Source organism: Xiphophorus couchianus, chromosome 20 (genome assembly GCF_001444195.1).
Source record: "Xiphophorus couchianus chromosome 20, X_couchianus-1.0, whole genome shotgun sequence".
Taxonomy (NCBI): Eukaryota; Metazoa; Chordata; class Actinopteri; order Cyprinodontiformes; family Poeciliidae; genus Xiphophorus; species Xiphophorus couchianus.
This window is the reverse complement of record NC_040247.1, coordinates 14,147,972-14,173,589: the sequence shown is the minus strand read 5'-3', so window position 1 is coordinate 14,173,589 and position 25,618 is coordinate 14,147,972. Positions and strand designations below refer to the sequence as shown.

At 37.8% G+C, this 25,618-nt stretch overlaps 2 protein-coding genes across 2 annotated transcripts in view; one reads left to right on the top strand and one right to left on the bottom strand.

Annotated features, from left to right (window-relative positions):
• Positions 1–6,251, bottom strand: part of uba7 (ubiquitin-like modifier activating enzyme 7) — a 33,001-nt gene extending 26,750 nt beyond the window's left edge. Inside the window, exons 1-15 of the mRNA XM_028001899.1 lie at positions 5,995–6,251; positions 5,745–5,913; positions 4,297–4,431; positions 4,041–4,147; positions 3,867–3,957; positions 3,498–3,630; positions 3,223–3,320; positions 2,991–3,140; positions 2,583–2,747; positions 2,006–2,110; positions 1,807–1,887; positions 934–1,089; positions 517–682; positions 224–420; positions 50–114 (exon numbers count right to left, since the gene is read on the bottom strand). Coding sequence (XP_027857700.1) covers positions 50–114; positions 224–420; positions 517–682; positions 934–1,089; positions 1,807–1,887; positions 2,006–2,110; positions 2,583–2,747; positions 2,991–3,140; positions 3,223–3,320; positions 3,498–3,630; positions 3,867–3,957; positions 4,041–4,147; positions 4,297–4,431; positions 5,745–5,913; positions 5,995–6,041 — 1,865 coding nt within the window. The 5' untranslated portion in view covers positions 6,042–6,251. The remainder of the gene's footprint in view (positions 1–49; positions 115–223; positions 421–516; positions 683–933; positions 1,090–1,806; positions 1,888–2,005; positions 2,111–2,582; positions 2,748–2,990; positions 3,141–3,222; positions 3,321–3,497; positions 3,631–3,866; positions 3,958–4,040; positions 4,148–4,296; positions 4,432–5,744; positions 5,914–5,994) is intronic.
• Positions 6,252–12,222: 5,971 nt separating this feature from the next.
• On the top strand, positions 12,223–25,142 carry LOC114135644 (macrophage-stimulating protein receptor-like). The gene is made up of 21 exons (XM_028003098.1): positions 12,223–12,400; positions 13,007–14,290; positions 17,245–17,421; positions 17,513–17,632; positions 17,709–17,879; positions 18,008–18,171; positions 18,683–18,812; positions 18,902–19,041; positions 19,145–19,324; positions 19,459–19,555; positions 19,672–19,902; positions 20,021–20,167; positions 20,258–20,420; positions 20,664–20,750; positions 21,444–21,650; positions 21,731–21,811; positions 22,521–22,702; positions 22,834–22,943; positions 23,245–23,410; positions 23,491–23,627; positions 24,075–25,142. The coding sequence occupies exons 2-21, from the start codon at positions 13,091–13,093 to the stop codon at positions 24,304–24,306; spliced, it is 4,122 nt and encodes a 1,373-aa protein (XP_027858899.1). The 5' UTR covers positions 12,223–12,400; positions 13,007–13,090; the 3' UTR covers positions 24,307–25,142.
• The last annotated feature ends 476 nt before the right edge of the window (positions 25,143–25,618 follow it).

Genomic DNA, 25,618 nt, shown 5'->3' with positions numbered 1-25,618 from the left:
CTTGTTTTGAACTTAAATTAGAGCCAATGAAGGTGAAGTCTTGCCTCACCTCAAGAAGAGATTCACATTTTCAGGTGTTTGTTTAAACAGTCCTTCAAACTGGTCTCTGGCCCACTGAAACAATAACATGTTGACACAGTTGTAGTCTGACTGTTATTCACCTGGATACATACCTTTTCACTTTAATAACGTCAAACACAAAGTGAAGGAGCTCAGTAAGTACCTGCAATGTGTGCTCAATTCGATGTGGGAAGTTCTTCAGAGTGCACAGCGGGATGGCGTTTCCGGAGCTCGACTTGCCTGGTCCGTATGACTCAGTCAGATGAGGCACCACCACCAGAGTATGACCTTTGCTTCCCAAAGTTCCCCCCTCCAGCATCGGCTTCTGGTGCTGAACGCAGCGCTTATCGAGATAAACCCCTAGGAGCCCACAAAGAAAGAATCGACCATTTTAAAATGTATTTTCACCATATTGTGGCAATGAGGGATCGATCTCATAAAGCTGATAGCCTTTACTAGCTTCCACGTTATCAAGGGCTGCAGCCACTCCGTCCAGGCCCATGAAGAAGTTGTAGTCGTACACTCCCTCGCTGTCAGGGTCCAGTCGGTTCTGGTGAGCGGTGATTTTAATCTGGGGGTTCATCTCTGCCACCGCTTTGGCTGCAACCTCAGATTTCGGTTTCTGTTTGCGGAGACAAGAGCAGATAAGATATGTGTCTGTCAGACAATAAAAAGAGAAAATTAAGAACTCAGTGAAGACTTCATTTGGGTATTTTTACATACGAGTTACATAATCTGAAAGAAAGACCATCAGACAATTTTAACAGTGAAAACTGGTGACTTTTCCACTTAATGTGGGTTAAACTAGAGCAATCACACAACCCCGTACATTTCAGGTTCTTAAAAAACGATGAATTTTGTGTTACTTCTCACCCCAATATCCTTAGATCTGAACAAAAACTGCCGATTCAGGTTGGATCTTTCAATGTAGTCCATGTCCGTTACAGTGATGAGGCCTTCTTCTCCTGCTCCGAGCCCAATAAGAGCAAAGTTTTTAAGCAGTTCACAGCCGATAGCACCAGCTCCAACCTTAAGAAACAAACAAAATATTCACACATGTCTTTTAAATTTAATCAACATATTAACTCATTTTCATCGTGATCTTTTATGCTCCTGACATTGCAGGAAATTATTTTATTCAGAGTTACATTATGAAATGTTGTAGAATGTTGTATTTCATTACTACAGTGTATTTCAAGTGCAAGTCTTTCAAGCTTTGCCTGCCAACAATTAATTTGACCATTTGGATTTCAAGAGATATATTTGGTGAGTAAAAGTGCAAATATGACAGAAAGAGAAGACTGGGAAAAATATGGTTTGATTGCAACTTAATTGCAATACGTTCCTAATACTCTGCAGCCCTGATTTAATTTATTACTCATATGCTCAGCTCTTACAGTGAGTAAAACCCTAAATAGCACACAACGTCCTCTTCAAAAATAAAAACAAGCATGCAGCCCGTGGGTAGCAGGGAAATGCAACGTTTTCACAGGAAACAGAGATAGGACTGAGCCCTTGTAAGTGAGCAAACGGTTCTCCCTGCCAGGAAGTGATTACCATTTCCTGTATGTGTCATCATTCATTTGTAAAGAAAGAGCCGCTGCTCTTTCATTACAAAGCTGTGGAGGGCTTGGAAGGCCAGGTGCAAAGTGTTATGTCTAGATCAAATTATAGCACAAATACGGTTTTGGGCATTTCCCAAGTAATGTCTGCCCTCTGCTGGACATACATTTAATCTTTTCTCACCATGAAATACTTTTGTTTCAGAAGCTTCTGCTGAAACTCTGATCCAAAGACAACGATCTGCGAGTCGTATCTTGTGTCTTTCTATCAGAGAGACAAAAAGAAGAGCTTAAATCACAGAGTAATCACCAATCAAAACAATGACTTATTGATGAAGTTAGTGGGTCAGCAAGATTTAAATTTAAGCAATCATTTCACATACTGATGAAAATGAGCTCTCTTGCAGACAACCTTCAGCTTCAGGAAGACATTCCAGGGCATCAAAATAAAACCACTGTTGGAGAGGGGTAAATTTCCCACTGGATGCCTGCATAAATATTTAAAGAAGTCGAAAAAGTTGAGATTGCAAGTATATCAGAACATGTAAAGGTACATGGATAGGCCACAAACAGATAAGCATCTATCAATCTTTCAGAGATTGTATCCTTTGTCACAACATGTAAAAAGACTAAGAACTGCAACTAGTTTTAGTTCATCAACACGCTAATAAACAGCATGTACTGTCATGCACTTATTTTAGCTGAATACAAATCAAACAAAGATGGGAGTGTGTGATTTGATGCATGCAATGGGTTCACTACTGGTCAAACCTCAATTAAAATCAGAAGTTGGTTTCTGCCAGTAAATAACCTGATTGGTGCATCTCTAGCCACAATTTGCTAGTGTCTCTATATCAGACACCACAGATCTGATCTGAGCTGTTTTAGTATGTAGAGCTTTTGCAATATGAGGCAATAACGTAAAAAGAAGAGAGTTTCATTTGTGATGTTTGACTTCACCTTAATAACTTCCTGAGCAGCCAGGCCTCCAAAGAAAGCGTTCATGGGAGCCAAATCTCCCCGGGCCGTGTACGAGAAGATCCTCACTGCAGCTTCATCTAGTTCTTCCAGTTTTGCGACTGAATTCAACTCTTTCACGATCTTAAGCAGCAAATCTGCATCTGACTGTATGAGTTAATGAACAGTTATAAAGAGTGAGTTGAAACAACCGGGTGAGTTACATTATACAGGGATGTGTAAGAGTATTTGGCTTCTTGCCGATTTCTTCTGATTATTGTTGTTTAGTCAAACTTGTTTAAGAACTTGCTTTTAAAATCAGACAAATAATCTGAGTTAATACAAAGTACAGATATAGTTTTCAGTTTTTACAGCAATGTCATTATATCATCACACAGCATTTGTACTGACCTCTGACCAAGGACGAGGGAGCTGCTGCTCTTTCTTTACAAAACTGTGGAGGGCTTGGAAGGCCAGGTGCAAAGTGTTATGTCTGGATATTTTTCCGTAGTCATTCAAAATTAGTAGTTGATGGTCGTTAAGAGCCTCACTCAGCGGTTTCTGCAACGCATGTTGTTAATATTTTACCTCCTGGGGGCAACATTTATTTTTAAAAGGTAACCTTGAAACAGTCAACACCTACAAAATTCAGCGTGAGAGGCTGTTTAACTTCAGTCACCACTCCTCCTCGTTCATAATTGGAAAAGCTGGAAGTGTCACAGATGCTGAAGGAATACTGACCTGGTGATCGAGGTGACAAATAAAACACAGACAGAAACATAAAGAGCATTTTACTTTGGTCCTCTCCTGAGGGTTAGGCATGTGAAGAATGTCATGTGACTCAGTAGCATCATGGTGCAAGAATGTTGCAACCAAATAAAAAGCAAGTCAAAGTGTTTTTAGTTAAGCAACACCAACCGCAGACTTTGATCTCCACAGGGGCCATACTGTTGAGTTCTGTCATGCCTTGGACCTCAGAGAAAATAACCTTAGTGCCGTCAAAGAGTCCATGTTTCTGGTCATCTGCACAGATGACAACTCCAGGATTGTCCTGAAATAAATGCCAACAAATCGAAGAAAAATATTCTAAAGATAAATGGTCACAAAAGTATTATTATAGCACATTGTAGGTCCACTGTGTTAACAAAGTATTAAAGTTGAATCTTAAAATTTTTTAAATTATTGTATATGTGGTATATTTACATTTTGTCAAATGGTACATTAAACATGATGTTGTGTTACACAATTAGAAACTGTGATTGCTAAAAAATATAAGGCCATTTTTACCTTAGTGATTCGGTCAATCATCAGTGATGCAGGCATCTCTCCATCCCGATCCAAGACCTCAAACTGCTCTCCAAAATCACAGAACAACTGGCTGCAAATAAATATCAAGATTTACACATCCTTCATCAACACTGTATCAAATTCACTGCACACTGTATGCATGCACCCACTTACCCACAGAGCCCCTTTGTGTCTGCGACTATTAACTTAATTCCATGTTTATGGCAGAACTCCCCAAAACGCTTCTGATCATCCAGCGAGGAGTCAGTGAGAACGACCACCTGGAAGAATGACAAGTGTTAAGCTGCAAGTTAAACACATGGAGATACTTTCATTTGTTTAAAGATCAAAGTAATTTCTCTGCTCATTATTGTTACAGGTGAGGAAGTTGAAGTCTTATTGTACCATCAGTGAATGTATGAAACAACACCTGGTATTTTTGAAGAAGGTCTTCATTTAGTGGTCCAGTGTGCGCTGACACAAGCACATGTGGATTCAACGCAGTCAGCTGTGGGATGGACGATGTGGCTCGGTTCTGACCAAGATCAGACTCATGCAGAAAAAACTGAATGTACAACAAAAAGATGAAAATAAGATGGCTTCAGTGTTTCAGATTTAACATTCATCTTCGAAATAAGGAAAATGTTCACACTGACATTTCCTGTAACTGAACTGAAATGGTTTGTAAATTATTGTGAATCTGACTGTATTGTAACTGAGATATTTTGGACAACATATGGATCTGAATTTACAACAGGAATGAAGTGGGCTGAATTTAATTGGATCTGAAAATACTGCATTATAATTGGGTTGAAAAGAAATGTATATAATTTGATGTAAATTTGACTGCATAACTACTACATGCTAGTGAACAGATTGTGATCAAGACATCATCACAATATGACACAAAATGTGATAAAGCATGTCTAAAAACAGCATCAAGGTGTGAATAAATGAATAAATACAACAGCACCTCCCCCTACATGAGACTGGCTTACATTTTTCTAAGGCTAGATTTATATTACAACTCAGCCTGGAGTGTTCCTAATTGAAAAATAACACCATGTATTACAGCTATGTTGACCTAGTCTATTTATCATATAACTAGATTAAATTGGCAACAATTCAAGTTTAGTCTTGTAGTTGGGTGTTTGATGATTTGATCTGAATTTAATTGAATTTAACAGATTTTAATCAGACTTCAGGTTCTTAGATTTGAAACTGGGATTATTGTAATCGAATGGGAACGTGTTGTATAGAACTGGATCTGAATCTCGTTGCTTGTAACTGAATTTGATCACATTGGATTGACTTGGACCTCTATAATATGACTAAATCGTGTTGGAATAACCCCAACTGAATCATATTAACTTGGACTTAATTTGGTTTTATCTGATGACCTATATATTGGATCAATTTCTCTTGTAAAATGACATATGATAACACCTTTTATTTTTCTTGCTGGCTCTAATACAAAAAAAAAGAAAAAGAAATTGCTTCAGATTAACTTTCAGATATGTTTATTTATTTATTTATCTTCTGACTGTTTTTCTGCTGCTGGTTTATTACTAAAACCATATGGGTCGGTCTGGTATGTTGTCATAAGTGAAAGTAAAAGTTGCATTCAATCATTGGCCATTTACTTCAAACTTATCTTCTTTTATGTGATAAACTAAATTATCAACCTTTATGGAAGGACAGGAAATTTGAAAAAAATATATTTTCCAGCTCTGCCATTTCATCCACTGCAATACTCTACTGACAGTTATTCAAAAATGCGGAGCGATCAGGTCTGACAAGTCAGTGTCCAAGCAGGAAGTTCTCTACTATTCCAGATTTTTATTAAATGTATTTATCCTAAAAGCCAGCAGAAAGTACCTGTGAGGACAGGTCAGACCACTCCGCCTGACCCTCATCCTGAACAGTGACAGACTTTACTCCAGACAGGATCACATTCTTGGCTATTTCCACTCCCAGCCCCTTCATCCCTGCAATGAGGACCTCAGCTGTGCCCATCCGGCGCATCGCCTCATGTCCCAGAACATACCTGTGCCAGAAACCAACCAGAATAATAATGAGCTGAGCACGTTTTAAAAGTCTCCCCCTAAACAGCAGTGTTGTTACTTACAGCTGCCGGGAGTAGAATCCCTCATCGATTTCACCGGTTTCTGCCATGTTGATCACACAGTTTCCTGTCTGAAACAAAACAAGGTGACTTTACAGGGAGGGCAAAAAAAGCTGGATTAAAGCCTTCCGAAGGCGAGCAGGCAACCCAAACCAGGAACAGATCAAAACCTGCAGGTCTAACCTGGGAGCTAATGACTGGAGCTTAAAACTACCGGTATTTCACTTTCGTTTCAGTTGATTTTCTCCTCAGTGACTTCACAAAATAATAATAAAAAAAAATACTTCCTTGTGTGCCTTCGTATGTTGGCCACTAGGGGGCGAAACTGGACTTCTAATAAAAATCAAGATATGCTGACTTTTTTGTTTTTACTAATAAAATAAAATATCAGTCCTCGTTTCATTGGAGCTATTTCCTTGAAGAAGGATCTGTCTCTGTGCTTGACTTAAATCAGAATAACTTGTACTGTTTCCAGTTAAAAGTCCAACTACACAGAGTTTAAGATAAGACGTCACCAAATGTCTTCTCTACTTCACAGTAAATTTTTTTATGCACTTTCTGAGTTTTATTTAATAAATAACATTTAGATGTTTAAAAGTTGCTAAATTTGGAAAGGAGAGTAAGAGTTATAAAAAAGTTTCACAATTTATTTAGTTAAATGGTTAAAACTAAGAACAAAATGTTAGTTATTATGTTTTGCTAAGAAAAGAAAAATGTGAGACAGGTTCTTTAATACAGAAAAGACAGAAGACATAGTGTTTGGTCCCAAAAAAATATTTTAATGCCTAACTATGAGTCTTTAAAAACTACAAACCACGATGGAAATTAAAGAGAGATTATGGACTCAGACTTACACTGTTCAGTTCAGACACATTAAATCTATTAGTACACCAAAATGCAACTATCTTAAACAGATTGTCAATCTGAGCTCAGATAAACTAATGCATGCTTTTATTTTTAGAAAATTAGACAAAATTCTCTTTAGCTGACTCTGAAAGGAAATCAGTGAGAGTCAGAATCTTGACCAATGCCATGAAAATGGCAATATTATACCAATAATATACCAGTCCTTATATTATTGTGCTGCCTTTATGTTTATAAGAGGATAGATTTTAAAATCCTTTTATTGGTGTATAAAGCACTGTGTTAAACCTCAAAGCCTACTTTATCAGTTTATTCCTGTATGTTCTTAATTATTTCTCCTAAAACTTGCATTCTAACATTTCCTTTTCATGTAGTGCTTACATCCCAATGCAAACATCATTCCTGTATTCTTAACATGAATTTTTCTTTTTCTTCAAAAAGTATTTCAGGTTTTCAGCAAAAAGTCAGGCCTTGACACGTCGAACACACAACACAGCAGCTGTGTACTCCAGGGAAACCAAGCTGCCTGTTTTCATTCATGAAGTAAAAATAACTCTAAGTAATAAAGGTGATTCAAAAAGCCTTCAAATCTGAGTTTTCTAGACCAAAAGAAGCACAGCACACAGAGATTTTTGACATAGCCTGTCAGTAGAGTTGTCTCACAGGTTTTAAGTTATTTTCTAAAACAGAGGGATTTGCCCAGCCATATGTTGGTAGCTAAAGAGAGAGAACATTGATAGAGAGCAAAGAGGGAAGAAAAGCATAAGCATCAAAGGAACAGAGATGGCTGTCACCTGAGCAACAAACAAGACAACAACAGCTCAGCTGCAACATTGCTGATGTAACTTGAACTATGTTATCGTTTTGACTTTAAATAGGTGTAGACTGTCACATTGTTTTTTGGGGGGAAGTTTTGTTGCGTCTTGGTGTGAATAGTGAGAGTGCTTTAAGTTGGAGAAAATTCTGGTCTCTAAACTTGTTAATGTATATCGAGTCACACTTACTAAGTGACCGAGGCTATGCTTATGGTGACACAAAGTCAAAAGTCAAGTCAAAGTTTATTTGTAGAGCACTGACCAAGCTGACCAAAGTGCAGAACAAGTGAACAGTGGTTAATAAATGCACAAAATATTTGTTGTGTGTATTTATTAAAAAACAGAGAATGTAGTCATTGAGAAGACAGATGGCTGCATTCTCCGTTAGTTGCAGACAGTGAAATAATTTTTGGTCACTTTCATAATAAAGTGGACAACAATAATTCATCTGGGAAGATATAAGAGCATGGATCACTCTTCAGATCCACAAGAAGGATATAGTCTTTTGACCTTGGAAGGCCAAAGAGTCTCACAAAAAGTAGCCCTGGTCTTTCAAGTAAGATTTGAACCGTTTTATCAAAATATCAGAAAGTCCGCCTCACTATTCCTATTCACATATCAGTATGATGTGGGCCGGAAGGCGAAAAATTACAGAGAATTCTAAGAAAGTATCAGTAGATCTGGCGGGGATCTTTAGAATTTCTTTAAAGGAAATAACAGCATTACAACATTATTGCTTAAATGGTTGCTAATTTGATCCCTCTGACAGAACCAAATGTACAAAAGAACACTTGCCCTATGAGTCTGCAAGAGTTGCAAAATGAGAAAACATGATACATATCTGTAAATTTGTAAAATTAGAAGGAGAAAAAATAAGACCAACAAAAAGAGGACATGTTTTTACAGAACGTCATTGTCTTAGAATAAGACCCTTTCCTGCTTGCACGATGTCTGCCAGTGCTACTTCCCTCACCGTGTGTGAATGAGTCTGTGACAGGAGGATCTGCTCTAAGTATCACCAGTTTCACCCAGGAGGTACGAGAAGTTGTTTTTGATCGACATGAACCCGGCCACCTTCCTTCACCCATTATAGCCCAGAGGAAAGAACTGGCCTTCCTGACAAGCCCTCTGCGTTTTTATTTATTTATTTTTTTACTGTCCTGCGTATGCACCATCCTGTGATGTTTGCACGTTTATAAAGAAATACACTGAATTGGAGTTGAAGTCGCTTTACTAGTCAAGTCATACGAAATGCTTCCATACAGCAATACATGGTTACAATCTGTCTCTGGCTGTTATCTCTTCTCTACAGCACACATACGCACTTGCATCTCAGTCTTTTTTCTGGTGCGTTCACTGACAGTCTGTTACATAAATGTTTAAGCACTGCTGCACACCCCAGCAGCTCTCCCACTTCCGCTGTGTTAAAAATGTTTCATGCCCTTCAAATATTCTGACTCCTCAAGATGGTCAGCAAGATGACCCTGTGCTTTTTTTTGTTCCCCCCCCCCCCCCCCCCCAAACATGTTTTTGTTTGTGGACCAGTCTAAAACACTGCAGACGTGATAACCAAAGTCAATGTCAAAGCTATTTCATTTATAAACATCTAAAACTTACAAGTTGCACAACAGTAAGATAAATAAAACAAAACAAATGCATTTAAAAAGATTAAAATAATTTGACTATCTTGAAAAATAGTCAAATTTCAAAAGTAGTTTGTCTGATGTGTAAAGTTGTTCCCCAAAATGAGGCCCTCCACAGCAACTCTGTATTTTACTGGGTTCATGGGAGGTTCAGCCTTTTATATCTGAGAATGATGGTGTTAAGATTAATTCATGTAATCCATAGCCAACAAAGTCAGATATTTTTATACACTGTAGAAACATACAAATAACCAAATAAACTCAGTAGCTGGCTGATATATAGAGTGTTAGTTTACATCCGTTGCTGTCATGGTTTTAATAACTCATCACGTTTAATCACCTGTGATTTTAATTTAATTTAATGGAAACAAAGCAATTGCAAAATTGTGTTTTTTGACATAGCAAATGTAAGGTTTGAAGTCAAAGTTAAAACCTTTCATGCTTAAAAATGGCCAGGGCAGCATAAAACACACACCCAAAAAACACAAATCAGATAGGATCCGAAGCTGCAGTGCTCTGAACTTTTTATATTTATTTAAAAAATATATTTTTCTTACATTTTGACAGCCAGATGATGTGAGTTCCACCTTCCTCAACCACCAATAAAAGAGACGAACACCCTGTTTCAGACCAGCCTACTGCTTATTAAAAGTGGTGGAGACAAAATTCATACTTTCTGTATGCACACCCACACGCACCCACGCCTGCACGACCCCCCACACACACACTCTTGGCTAAATTAAATCTGTAGAAAACAAATATTTACATATTTACACAAGCCAGCCTCCTCTCTCCTGTCGATGTTTTTTTTTTTCCCAGTGAGGTTGATTGAACATACCTGTTCCTTGTCAGCACCACTTATGTCATGTTTTGCCACTTTCATGGCAACACATGACAACAAGGTGACCTGAAAGAGAAGGAGAGAGGAATTGTAGAAACAAAACAATGATATTAAACTAACAATCTGCTTAAAAAATTCAAAATTTATTTATTTTTTTGCATAGAAATTGGATAAATATTTGCAAATGAGTGTTTTTTTTATTAGGACAAAAAACCCTCTATAAATTATGATCTGAATATCTGTAGAAAATATGCTTAAGTCATGATGAGTTGTAGTGCTATAATACTCTGTCACAATCTGTTTTTTATGGGATTTCTTTATTTTGCTGACATTTGAGTGCATTAGCTGAGACAGATGGCAGGAAACCAACGATCCTAATGTGGGATGAAATGAGGAACAGACACAATCAGTACTCTGCATTCAACAATGACAGAAAAGCTGCAGTGAGTCATAATAAGGCTCTGTATTGTACAATCTCAGATGAAGATTATTGTTATTGTTATGGCAATATTACGCTACGTTTAAAGAGATTGCATCATCTATTTATTCAGCAATATTTATTATAGCTAAATGTTTTATTCTAATAGCGTTACTCTAATAGTGCTACTTGTTACTTTTTTTTTTCATTTCCTTTCTCTTTCCCACAAAATAGAAACTAGTTGAACATTTTTGTCCAAATAAATTTATTTTGAAGAATAAGTTTGTCCAAGACGTTTGCTGAACATTAAATATTCCCTGACCTATGATAGAGCTCCACTACATTTCCAGACAGAGACAAGCTATTTTGTTGTAAAAATTTTTTTAGATATATTAATGCTCCTGTGGGGGTAGAGGTCGGGGACAGTTTTTTTTTTCTTTTTTTTTCGTGAATCTTCCTCTGGAGACAAATATTCTTCCCGCAAAATATTGCATACAGTTTTAGGTTCTGTGGTGCAACATTTCGTATGTATTTCTGCTTGATTCAGCACCTGATATATTTATTTAAGGGTTTGTTGCATTGCAATTTGTGCCTTGCATGGTGCTTGCCCTTGAATAGAAGCATAGTTTTGGGTGTTATGTCTCTTTTTGTTCCAGTAATCTCGTAGTATTCATCAAATGTTTTCTCCTTTAGAATCGGCCAAGGAATGTCGTGGTTTGAAAAATTACACTAGAGTGTATCTTGCCAGAGGGGATACAGCTTACTGAACTTTGGATTCAGAGGTTGATGATTAACGTTTAGATGTCAAATTAGACATGATGTTATCAATAGCACTTGCAATTGGTAATTTATGATGAATGACATCTCATAAAGAAACTTCAAATGTTAGGGAACAATGAAAAACAATGTGTAAAGCTTATTTCATGCCTGCTTTACACAAACAAGTTAGCTTTTCCAGCTGACCCAACACTGACATTTAGCTCCTCTTTTTCCTTTTTTTGGAGTCTACATTAAAGAAAAGGGGGTCTGCTTGGGGAGAGTAAACATTCCTCCCATAATTTCCTGGCGGGAGTAAAAATCCCATCCCTCATGAGAAAGAAATCCATTTTTGGCAGAACCCCCTTTTTTTTCTTCTTCTTTTTTTTTTTGCTCAGGATTTTACACTCCCCCCTTCTTCCCGTCCCCAAGCCTGCATGCCTACATGGCAAAACGTTGCTGAGAATAATTTGGTGTCATCTTATGAGGGAAACCATGAGGATACTTTCCTCTAAAGGTGGGCAAATTTCGCAAGAGTTTTATACTTCCTTGTTGCGGGTGCGGCTTGAAAGGACAGCACCCAGACGTGCAATATAAAATCAAGTCCGCCGGGCTAAAGAATAAGTTTCCTGTTTGCAATCCTAACAAAATATACCACGACTATCTTATACTAAACCCCAATACTCAATGCTGGCTCTAAATATTAATTTGGAACATGTATGCACCCTTGCATGGTTTTATACATAAAATAGTAAATAAAAAAACAAAACAAATTACCCCTAATCTCAAATACAGTTTGTCGTCAGTAAGGAGCATATGAGCGCTTTTATTTTGAAGGCTGAGATCCTGTGTGAGTTCTCATACTGCTGTTAGTTTGGTTTCAACAAGCAGTTCGCTCCCAGACAATCTGAGCTCTCTCTGAGTGATACTGAGACGCTGGCAGGTGAATAGTCCCAGATTTGAGCTTCGGTCTTATTGAACACTTTTCTCTTACGAAAGGGCAACCCGACAGGAATACATTTTAAAGTCAGTAGGACAGGTTTTAACGCTACTTTTTTACTTTCCGACTGAGGTAAGATTCTCTTCTTACTTTTCAGGAGGAGATTTGAATAAACTTAAAGTTAACTGTTCAATTAAACTGGTTAAATCAGTCCTATGTTTTTTTTTTGTTGAGATTGTTAATGTATCATAATCAAAACAAAAAATCACATTTTAAAATTTCTTACGATCAAAGTCAGACTACTTAATTTCAATATGATTATCATGTAAAGAAAAAAAAAGCTGTTGGATAAATAAAATCCCCCGCCAGTAGAGGACGTAATGTCAAGTTATTAGCCAGTATTTTTTTATGTTACTAAGCAGGCCTGAAAGTTTCCATCGCTATTCTACATGTTGCAACAAGTACCCTTACACTTTTGATTTAATCTTTTCCCAAGTTCGTTTTTTTTTTGTTTGCCACTGTCTCAACCCACACTTCATAGCACTGTTAGTTTCAGTGCCTCTATTAATAATTTGCTTATATTTAGCCTGACAATTCTCCCACTTTTAGTTGAAATGACGAAGGTTTACTCAGTCCACCCCCATTTGAGTTTGTGTATCACTGTTGAATGTTGAAATAAAATGTTATGGCACTCTTGCCTGTTAAATCTCAACATTCCTGCTGTGTTTTCTCCCACAGGGCCTCTGCTGCCTCTCCAGAATGTTCTCTTTTTGGAAAGTGTCTTGCAGGTAGTGCTCAGTCAAAGTGGACTGTGACGTGGAGATGGTCACTGTGACTACCTTGCTGGCAATCTGCATATGGATACAAGCACAAATTGCTTCAGGACAGCAAAAATGTCCTTCTCTTCACCCTGTGCGGGTGAATTTCAGTGTAGAATACTCTCTGCCCTACTTCCAAACAAACACTATCATACAGAACATTGTGGTAAACAAGGACTCAGATGAAACAGAAGTGTATCTTGGATGTCAGAATGCTATAGTTGCAGTTGATGATTCCATGGGAAAAAAATGGGAGCTGAAGACGGGACCCATAGGCAGCTCTGACTGTGAAACCTGTCCAGTGTGTGACATAGAAATTGATCCGGAGGACCCAGTGGACACAGACAACACGGTTCTTGTTTTGGATCCTGTTGCAGATTTGTATTCATACTTATACATTTGTGGAAGCACGCAGTATGGTATCTGTTACCGCATCGATTTTCGTCAACCAAAACTTAAACCTACCTGCTTTTACAAAAAGGAGCAGAACTCTCTTACAAACTGTCCTGACTGTATAGCCAGTCCTCTTGGCACTAAAATCACCTTCGTCGAGGACAGAGACACTGCTTTATTATTTGTAGCAGCTTCCGTCAATGACAAAGTGGTGGAGAAATATCCTCGGAGGTCGATTTCAGTGCTAAGGCCGCTTTCAACTGAAGATGGCTTCTATAAAATCATGGATGGGCTGACAGTGCTGCCCAATTTACTTAATTCTTACAAGATTGACTATATCTACAGTTTTTCCACCGAAGAGTTTGTCTACTTTCTGTCCTTGCAGAGGGAAGATCCCTCCAGGAACAACTCGGCCTTTCAGACCCATTTGGGACGATTGCCTATTTCAACTCCAGAGGTATGGATGTACAGAGAGGTGGTGCTGGAGTGCCGGTATGAACCAAAGCGCAGGAAAAGAAGTGGCTACAGAGACATTGTGTATAACGGGCTGCAGGCCGCCCATTTTGGGCATGCAGGGAAGGACTTGGCCGAAGAGCTGAGGGTCACTGAAAGGGATAACATGTTGTATGGGGTGTTCACAGTGGTCAACGAGCAAGGGGAACGTCAGGCGACCTCGGCCCTGTGCGCCTTTCCTTTGAAAAAAATCAACAATGCGATTGATATGGGTGTGGAGGCATGTTGTACCTCAGGACCGGAGCAACTGTCCAGAGGTCTTTGCCACTTCCAGCTGTGTGAGAGCTGCCTGCATGAAGTGAGTAACTTTTTTTATGTCTCAGTGTCAACAAAGTGATGTACAGGTCGCTCTGTGCGTAGACAGGAAGTGATATGTTCAGATAAACATTTTGCAATAGAAGCCACCTGTAAACACAGCAGTGAGGCTTCCAGTTTTACCCGACAGGAACTTGATGAAGGAAATCTTGAACATCAGGAATAATAAATACGCCTCTGGGGCACTAAAACTGCAGGTTGCAAACTTCTGGCATACGGATTCCAGCGTAGCTCTGACTGTATTTTTTAGGGCCGTTTCCCTGTTGGAAGTTTAGATTCTGCTCCAGGCTCAACTTTTTTGTAACGTCTGACGGGTTTCCTTCCAGGCTGTCCTGCGTTTTGTTTCATTCATCTGCTACCTTGTCATGAATGAAAAAAAAACAAAACATCCTCACAGCATGATATTTCTCTGTGGGTATGGCTGTCTTTAGGATGATGTGTGGCATTGATGAAATGTAAAAAGAATGTATGTGTGAAAAATGTTGGAAGGCACTGTTTATATGTCTTTTTGCTTATGTGAAAAAAGCGAGGAAGAGCAGACACGAGTGAGAGAAGAGGGAGTGGTAGTTGAGTCAGTATCTTAACCTGCACATTGACACATCATTGCTCTGACATGGCTCTAACGCAAGTTTGACTCTCCCTCAGACGAGAGCATAACAAATGTTTCAGATTGAATGGTTAGTATTTACACAAAGTTGAGTATTTCCAATTTGTTTCTCATTTCTGGAAAGGAATGATACAGCCTAATTTAAATTACACCAGAGGTGAACCAAGTTTTTCACATTAATGAGAATCAATTTTAGAACAACATTGATATACAAGTGCGTTACATCTTATCTTCTTAAAAACCTCTCTGTTCTTATTTTCAAGCACATTAGGAAGAAAAGGAAATTGCCAAATTCATACACCTCCAATCAGTCTAGTTTAGCCCGGTGTTTCACGGGCTTCAGTTATTGTTTTACAGGTTGTAACAAAAAAGGAGTGGCTTCTCCTTTTTATGAACTTCCATATGTGGCCTTTGAGCTTTTTGTGTGAACACCCACAGGAATCATTGTCAACAAACGCAAGTTATTAATCCTTCTGATAAAAACTGGAATTTCAGGAGGAGGGTCAGAGTTATCATCTCAGCTGAGTAATATGAAATAGGATTTATGTTGGAGCATGAAAGGATTTTATAGCAGTAAGTCTCTCAGATTCACTGAAACGTAATCTGAGTAAACAGTCGTCCTCAGAATAGCAAGTTCAAAACACATACACATTTTGTTTTTAACCAATCAATCATTAATGTATTAGATATTGAATTTGGCAAATAAACATTGAGCTGTGAGATTAACACCATCCTGTGCTAGGAGGAGGATCAACAAAGGGAAAAAAATACAAGCAATGCCAAACAACCATCAGTTTGAAAAACCGCAAACAAGTTACTCTGTGAAATAAGCAAGCTACAGCAGGATGGGACAGGTCAGCTAGCTGCCTGGAAGTGGAATGCTTACTATTAGTTTAACAGATCCTGCATTTTTTGAACAAGGAACTTGTTTTAACTACTATGACCTAACTTTCTGGCAGCCTGTTAAAACTTCTGTGACGCACTCATTTAAGTACCCTTGGAGGCAGAGAGCATAGTTTCACTTCCTAGCAAACTAGACTTAGAAACAGTCTCTAAGTCAACAAAGTTGGGAACATGATTTTTTACAACTTTTATGAGGCTCCTCCCATTAGCTGACCCCAAAGCCAGACGACTTTTTAAATTCATGAATGAAACAGATTTGTTTCTTTTGTTCTTCAAGTCATCTTTTTAGTGGAAATGCAGGGGAGATATAGGTGGATGTCAGTGAATTAGAACATCCTCAAAAAGTAGTTTTTTTGTCCCCTATTAGTCGAAATTCATTTGAATTCGTCTATTAGTCTCAATTCGTGTGAATTGAGACTAATTGAGCATTACTAATAGGGGACTAATATAGAAATGTTACTTTTTGACCCCTTGGAAGATGACTATTTTAAAGGTTGCTCTGCACTGACATTGACACTCTCTCAAGAAGGGCAAGCCACAAAAGCTTGTTTATATGGAACCTGGCTGCTCACAAAATAGTGCTGTATTCAAGAAATATTTGGAAAGCTTAGGGAAATAAAAAGTATGTAAGTTAAAGAGCTCAAGGCACATTGAAGAATGTGAAGTAAATCCCATTCAGAAATTTGGAGGAGATTTCTAAGCTACAGAGGTGTTTCAGGGACCAGCAGGTAAGATATGTCCAGGAAATAGGATTAAACACTCGCATTCCTTGTGTTAAGCTACTTTTAAACCTGGGCCAAAGAGAAAAAGAAACAACTTGTGCTTTATGGTCCAAAGTCATGTTTTCCTTTTCAAAGTAAAATTTACATTTCATTTGGAAATCGAGGTCCCAGAGTATGGAAGTGGAGAGACACAGAATCCAGCTTGCTAGACGTTGAGAGATAGATGTCTATGCACAGATGATTTAATGAGTCTAAAATTAGATTTGGTCCAGTGTAATTAAGTTCAAAATCCGCACAAATGATTTTGTACAGATTTTAAAACACTCAGACAATTTAAAGCACATTGTGCTTCACAGAAATTCCTGTTTCAATTTGCATCAGGACTTGGCACCAGAAGTAACAATACCTGCTTCTCTGACTGTGGCATTACTGTCGGGAAAACTTACCTTACTTAAATTCAGAGAATTAATTAAGTATTTTTAAAAGAAATATGAGGGACACCAGCCTCAACAATGCAGGTGATCTGTATGCTGCTATTTAAGTAACTTGGTATTTCTTCACACCTCAAAAGTCAATCATATTCTAATTTACTGGCATGCACCTGTCTAGGAGCTAATTGCTAATTGAAGCAAATCCAAGCTGGTTTTGATTTCGAAAGTATTTGAATTATTAATTTGAGCGACTGTGGGTCTTTTGCTTCTGCAGAATTCTGAAGGAAACTACACATGCAAACATAAAGCCACACTGGTTTCGAAGCCACACTACAGGCTGGATATCTTCAACAGCAGGATGAGCGATGTCCTGTTCACGTCTGTTCTGGTCAGCATCATAGACAATCATACCATCGGTCATTTTGGCACATCAGATGGCAGGATACTACAGGTAACAGGCTGTTGTACTTATTTTGTTTAATATGTGTCAGTGTATTAAACAATATGTAAAATGCTGCCCTTTACTTTTTAATTGGTTGTAGGTGATTCTCACTCTGCACAACCCAATAGTTTTTGCCAACTATTCCCTGGGTGAGGTCACAATATCCAGGACAGCATCTGTGTACTCAGAGGATTCACTTATCTTCACTGCAGGAAATAAGGTACATTTACTATATGCACACATTATCCCAAAGGGCTTTCTCTATTTACATTTTTTATCTTCTTTTCCTAAACAAGATGTTCAAGGTGCCCACTACAGGACCAGGATGTGATCATTTTCTGACATGCCCCACTTGTTTGACGGCTCCACGCTTCATGAAATGCGGCTGGTGTTCTGGAAAGTGCTCCAGGAAATCTGAATGTAACGCCGCCTGGAACAAAGACTCTTGTGCACCTATTTTAACTCAGGTAATAGGCTGCAAACTGTAACTAATTAACTGATGTGATGTACAGATTTCAAACAAAATCCATTGGAAAATTGCTATATCAGCTGTTGTTACACCACTGCACAGATATTATCTCTTTTTATTTTGTAGTTTTTTCCTAAAACGGTACCTGCTGGAGGGGAGACAGAGGTGACACTGTGTGGCTCAGAGTTTCTGTCTCGGCGACCAGCCATCATCAGCGGGAGAACACATGTCATTAGAGTGGATTCTGGAGCCTTGTGTGCTGTCCTGCCCAAAAAAAGCAACTTTACAGTGTGAGAAGCACAGATACAAAACACTTGCAGTAGGATTTGTTTTTTCAGCTTTTGTTTTGCTTCCACTGCTCTCTGTTTGCCACTGTTAGCTAATGCTTAGGGTGAATGATACTGGTTTAAATTGGGAGTTTTTGAAACTTCCCTCATGAAAGTAAGGAACTCAGTAGAATATTTGGAAAAGAAATTTTGTTTTGAGATACAAAATTCTGTTGTATTAAACACTTGACCATGTGGTCAAGATTTTAAAATGCTCAAATTATTGTTTTTTGACTCAAGTGATAACTTCAGGCAGCATTTCCGCTTTAAGTGTGTAACCATAGTTTGTCAACTTCAACCAAAGCATTTGACAATATCGGGATTATAGGTTACCCAAACATTGTGGCACACCATCAGGAAAACATGAAAGTGTGATACTGCAGCTGTACATTGGGATTACATGACATGCATATTTCTATCTCTTCTTCATTGAAATACTTTACTTTTAAAATATGATTACATGCTTATTACACAGGCTAGTGTGCCAAATTAATGAAACAATACCATACCAAAACCTGAATATCACCCTGGAAATACATGAGGAAAAGGTGGAGGGCGACTACTCCATTGAAGGTTCAGTCCAAATGTCTGGCTTCTCTGTTGTGGTAAGAATGGCTTTTTCTAAAGTTTCTAAAATATTAAGATAATTTATCTAAATAACTGAAATTAAAAGAAATTCATCTACCTCTTTCAGGAGCCAAGCATAACAGACATCAAGCCTCGCTATGGTCCCATGTTTGGAGGAACAACAGTTACTGTCCTAGGCAAACATCTTTACTCTGGGAGCCAAAGACAGGTTTTATTTGCAGATGGAAAATGCACATTGGTTCCAAGGTGAGCCACACAGGTTTCTAAATCTTATCGGAAATTTGCTGACTGTTGGAACACTGTTACATCACATATTTCCAGTTTTACCAAAACATTTTTTTTCTTTTAGTGATCCTAAGGAAACAGGGGATTTGTCTGAAATAATCTGTAACACACCACCTGCGGAAAGCATTGGGGAAGTGCCGGTGAAAGTTGTAATTGACAACCTTGAAGTGACGACGGCTAAAAAGTTTTTCTATAAGAAAAATCCTGTCATCACCTCTATCTATCCCCATTGCAGCTTTCGAAGGTGGGGTTCTCACTTAGTACCTTCACTGCTGTATCAGTATGAAATTTAACTCAAACTTTGCCATAAAAACTGTAGTTTCTGTTAATTGAAATGATCACAATGTTATTGGTGTTAACGCCTATCCTGCCACGCAGCGGCTCCAAGCTGGTTATAAGAGGTCAGAATCTGGGTTCAGGCAACAAGGTCGTGGTTCGGTATACACATGAAAATTCCCCGTTTTCTCTTCAGCAAGTAAGTCAACTGTTTGATCAATTACAAACCGAAATGTGAAAAATAAACCAGTACTTGTGTATTTGATTTTAAACATTTACATGTTTTTTTTTTTGTTTGTTTGTTTTTTACTCGAGGACTGCAACAACTCAAGAAACGCCACATACTTGGAGTGCCAAACCCCGGCCTTTTCAGCACAGACGGCAGAGGATGAATTTAATGTTGGAACCATTTCAATTCTCATAGATGGACAAAATATTTTCAATAAGACAAAGTTCACCTACCATGCAGATGCCAATGTCATCCAGCTGGAAAAAGAGGACAACATTTTCCTTCTGAAACCAGGAGGAAATGAAGTTTCGCTGCATGTATGAAGATTTAAACATCTTATCAGGAAAAAAAAAACCTTTCTGCTTTTCTTGCATAACTATGATGCTTCAAATAATACAAATGTTTAATATTTGATCATTTTTACATACCTGACAGCACGACAAACTACAATCAGTGGACAAATGCATGAAAATAACAATGAGCATTGGCAATGAGCCCTGCAAACATGTAGTTTTGCTAAATGAGTTAACCTGCAGGATTCCTACTGGCATGGTTTTCCCCAGCAATGGATTGCCACTTAAGGTAAGAAAACCAATGAAATTTTTGCTTTAAACCAAATGTAACGCAAAGTAAAAGGTAAAAATAAAACAACATTTTGCTTTGCCGCTGCAGGTGTCTGTAAATGGGAAAGACCTCTATGTTGGTACAGTTGTCTATGACAAAACCAACAACAACACTGTGATTGCAGGTATTGTGCTGGGCATTATTACAGCACTCGTTGTAGGTGCTGGCCTTGCATTGTTTGTGATGAGATACCTGAGGAAAAAAGAGAGAGGTGAGGAGAAAAAAAACTTCATGAATCAGTTTGAAAATATGCAATAAGTGAACATGGTGGAAATCTACAGAAAACATTTGAATGTGATCCTAATAATATTGACTATGTTAAAAAACTACCATGATTTCTCGTGTATTTGGAAACAAAACATTATTATTCCCCACTGTGTTAATAATCTGAACAAGTTCTCTTTTTTAATTTTACTTTTCACTTACTTATGTTATTTCAAATGTTTTATTTCAGCCCTCTTAGACCGCAGTTTATCAATGGTGCCCCGAAATCTGATGAACAACCAGACTGACCAGTTTCCAACATCTGACTACAGATATAGTGAGACATAATACACATTGAACATGATTTATGAAGTACAAATATAAATAATATGAATTTGCTAATTGTTTTGATTTTTTACTAATAGTTTAAACATTTTTGGGAGCTTCTTTTACTTGATGTCAACAGCAGGTTTTACAAAAGTAATACAAGAATCATGTGTAATGCTAAAACCTGAACTTTACTAAGCATTTGATTATATGTAGTTATAAATAATATGTTTGAAATTTGCCAATAATTGAGTCTAGTCTGTGGTACTCTCTCTCATTTTCTTTCCTTTCTTTTATTAGACTCAAATAAAGTCTGTTAAATGACATGGTAGTTGTTGATGCATTTATACATTCAAAATGGTGATGCATTCCATAAAAAGAGAAAGTAAATTTCAGCATTTGGCCTTTTGATTATCTGATCAGAGTCCATCAATGGGTAATCGTAAATTTGCAAACTCTGATCTGCTGACTGATGCTTGACTTGTTTATTACATGTAATAATACATGTTTGGTTTTGTTGATAGGTGCAATTCTATTAATGTAATGCTCCTAAAAGCAAAATTGCAAATCCTGTATATTTCACCATCTAAACTATACATTTTTAAACAATTTAAAGAATGCAAATCCACCCATGCGCATGTTAACTGCTAAAATGTTAATTTAAATGTTTCTTTTCTCCTTATTTTTTTACCTTTTGCATTAGGTCAGCCGTTGAGCCAGACATCGGGCTCAGGAGGAATGGCCTTCCAGGGTTTAATGTATGCCTCCAGCTATGATCATCTGGCCATCCCTTTAATGTCCAGGGACGTCTCGGTGGTTAGCTCAAATCCTGAGCTGCTTGAGGAAGTTAAAGATGTGCTGATTCCTGCTGAGAGGCTCAGAATCGAGGAGGGGCAAATTATTGGAAAAGGTAAATCTCTTGTCTTGTTTACACAACATTAACGCATTTCACTTTGTAGTTTCCTTCATCCAATGTTTCTTTTCACACAGGTCACTTTGGGACCGTTTATCACGGATACCTATTGGATAGTAATAAACAAGAAATTCATTGTGCTGTGAAGTCATTAAACAGTAAGTGCATTTGTTTATAAAGGAAATTAACATCACTGGAGTTTTCATTATGCACCATTCTGAAAAATTTCTGGAGATTATCTTGTGGTGTTATACGAAAGTATTGTTCTACCATCACTCTAAATGAAATGCTAGGTAGAACCTTTTATATATTAACAACAAATGCTGATAATATGTAGCAAGGTGCACTGATTGCAGTTCTGTGGCTGATCACCAATTACCGATCTTTAAAACAACTGACCTGTCGATTCAGATTTTTTGGTACCAATTTGTTTTGTCTTTAATGTCGCTGAAATGTCACTATTGCCAACTCGGCAAGAAAGTCGCTAACTTGTTAACAGTCGGGTGACTATATTTAACTGCAAACATGCACCTGATGAACTGGTCTATTAGTCAAACCTGTCTCATGGGAGAGCAAAAGAGTTGAGGTGAGTAATTTTTAGACCTTTGCCAAGATAGAAAAAATGGGAATATAAGATCGACTTCACATGTAAAGTATTGATCACCAATCTCCCAAAATTAAGGAAATTGGCTGACCAATGAATAGGTAGTGTACATGTGTTTTCATAATGAAGTTTGTTTGGATTTCACAGTGTAGAACTAATTACTTTGCCTTTTGTCCTGAACATTTTCAGTGTTTGTTTGTTAAAAAAGACTTGTCTGTGCTGAAATAGATCTTTGCTAATAAGAGTGCATCTGATAATAACAGGAATCACAGATTTGGGTGAAGTGGACCAGTTCCTCAGAGAAGGCATCATCATGAAGGCCTTTCACCACCCCAACATACTGTCTCTGCTGGGCATTATGCTGCCCAAGGAAGGACTTCCTCTGGTTGTTCTGCCATACATGAAACATGGAGATTTGCGTCACTTCATCCGATCTGAGCAAAGGGTGCGTTTACCGATGACACTGTATGACCCAGTGACCTTGATTGTGGATGTCAAGGTCACTATATATATATATATATATCTGTTGTCCAAACTAGATATCTTCTTTGATTACAAATGATTTTTCTTTCACAGAACCCCACAGTGAAGGATCTGATTGGATTCGGGCTTCAGGTTGCCATGGGTATGGAGTATTTAACACAAAAAAAGTTTGTTCACAGAGACCTGGCGGCAAGGAATTGCATGTGAGTGTGAAACAAACCCTGTTCATATTACAGGCCTGTGAAACATCAGTGTGAAGTTACAGCAGACTTTAATGTGTTTTACCAGGATTCAATGCTTTTGACCAACATACAGTAAAGTAAAGTGAAAAAAAAATACATGTTTTGATCTGATAAGTCTAGTGTTAGATGTATTTAGGATATACTTTGCTAAATTTTATTTTAAACTGTTGATTGAGGGATATGTAAACTTGCTTAAAACACCTGTTACATGAAAAATATCAGCATGAGGGAGGTGATTATTTTACTAATTTCTCTCTTCAAGGCTGGATGAAACCTTCACAGTAAAAGTTGCAGACTTTGGCATGGCGAGGGATGTGTACGACAAGGAGTACTACAGCATTCAGAATCACAAAAGAGCAAAGTTGCCAGTGAAGTGGATGGCAATCGAAAGCTTGCAGACACAGAAGTTCACAACAAAGTCAGATGTGGTGAGTGCGGCTGATATTCAGAAAGTTTGACATAGTCAATAGTAAATTTGCATCTTCATTAAGTGCACGTGTGTTGCCAGTGGTCGTACGGCATCTTAATGTGGGAGCTGATAACCAGAGGAGCCAGCCCATATCCAGATGTGGACCCATATGACATCACACACTATTTGATGAAGGGACGAAGACTTCCACAACCACAGTACTGCCCAGATCCTCTGTAAGCGTCACACTATCTCCCTTTGCATTCATGTTCATTACCTATGTGTAATTTATTCTCAGTATGAATAAATGGACTAATCCAATTGAGAATCTGTAGCATTATTGTTCAAATGCAATCTTTAACCAATCTGACTGAGCCTGAGCTATTGTTTTGAAGAATAAAAAGTTGATGTTTCTGGTTTGGGCAAAGCTGGTAACAACATATCCAAAAGAAGTGGAGTTCTGATTGAAATGAAATCCTGTACTAAACGAAACCGATTTTTTTTCCCTTACGATTTTACAAATATTTATTATTGTGTGCTTTTATGTCACATAAAATCCCAAATTAGAAGCTTTGTAGGAGGTGGTTGCTATCGTTCAGAATTTGACAACCTCTGTTTCTGAACCTGTTTCCAGATTTAACTTCTCTTGTAGTCATTTTCTTAAATTCTTTAATCATCCACAGTTACTCCATTATGTTGGCATGCTGGGACCCAGAACCCGAGTACAGACCCAGCTTCCACAGCTTGGTTGCAGAAGTGGACGAGATCCTGTCCAGTCTGGATGGAGAACACTACATCAACCTGAAGGTTACTTACATCAACTTGGACCAGCCAAGGCCATATCCGCCTCTAAGTGGTTCTGCAGATGAGGCTGAGGCCTCGGACTTGGACTCAGATGACCACTCAGCCAGTTAGGGTTGCAGGTTGCAGAGATGCAACCTTAACTGGTTGCATCTCTTCCTTCCCCTGAAAGGAAGAGAGACTCCAGATTGCAGTGAGGATTTCTTCATACGGAAAGGAGTTATTTTATTAAGTTGATGATTTTCAAACCCAATCACTACTGATATTTGAAATAATAAGTTCTTACTGGAGATAAGTAATTCAGGCAGTTTCTCATCATTTCTATGTAGCAGAATAGAGAAAGGAAAAAAAAACAATTGTAAAGATTTTTTGCAGCGCTGGTACAAATGAGACGAAATGAATGTAAGTATTTTAACCTCAGAGGAATGTTTTTCAGCGACCTCTGACTAATACCCATAGGTCAGCAGTACTGGTTTTTTTTTTTTACTACAACTGTTCTTATTATACATGGATATATCATGAAATATGTTTTGTGACTTCAAAACATGAATTTAATTCATATATGCAAAACTACTACAATAAACCTGCAGGACCATTAAGAGCTTATTTTGCTTTTCAGAATCTCATTTCATTCTCATATTTATTCACTAGAGGGCAACCAAGGCCTCCATGTAAAGAGAACTGTTCTGCAGTAAGGCTTTGGCAGTGCGGTAAAACACCTCCAATCAAAGTTGTTGCCAATATGAAATTGATTATTATATTTTTTTGTAATTTTACAATATGGTTCTCTCAAGACAATAGACTACAAAAGATTTCTACAAGCAACAGTGGCTTATTTGTAATCTTGTTATGTGACTGTTTTTTTATTCAGGACAATTTTATTTCTTTTTCGTTTTGTTTTTTTTACTAAACTGCACTGATTTTTTAAAAAATAAACATTTGACAGCCAATTTTTTTTTGATGACTCTTCTTCAAAGTTACTAAATATGGTAATACAACCTAATAATTTGCAGAAATGAAATGATTTCAAAGTCTTTTTGCTTTGGAAAATCACTGCAAAAAGCAAATGTATAACTGGTTCATCAAAGCTATAAGTGAAAATAATCCTGACTGCAAAGGCATAAACCTGAGGCAGAAAAAGCTTTTATTCTCTGCCAGGTAGATGAGAGAAAAAAAAAACACACACACACACGCACACCATCAGAGGTCTGAAGTGTGTCAAACCAACCAGAGCAAAAAGTACCTGCCTGCAACTGATCTCTGTATCCAGCTTTTAAAATTTTCTCTATGAATATTTTATGGAAAACATTTCAATGACTAGCTTTTAGGTTTGGAACATGCCGCTGTAATAAAAACAGCCTGGTTGTACTCAAGTAGGTTTTCCAGGTTGTTGAAGTTAGTTTATCTCCTCAAAAAAGAATAACAC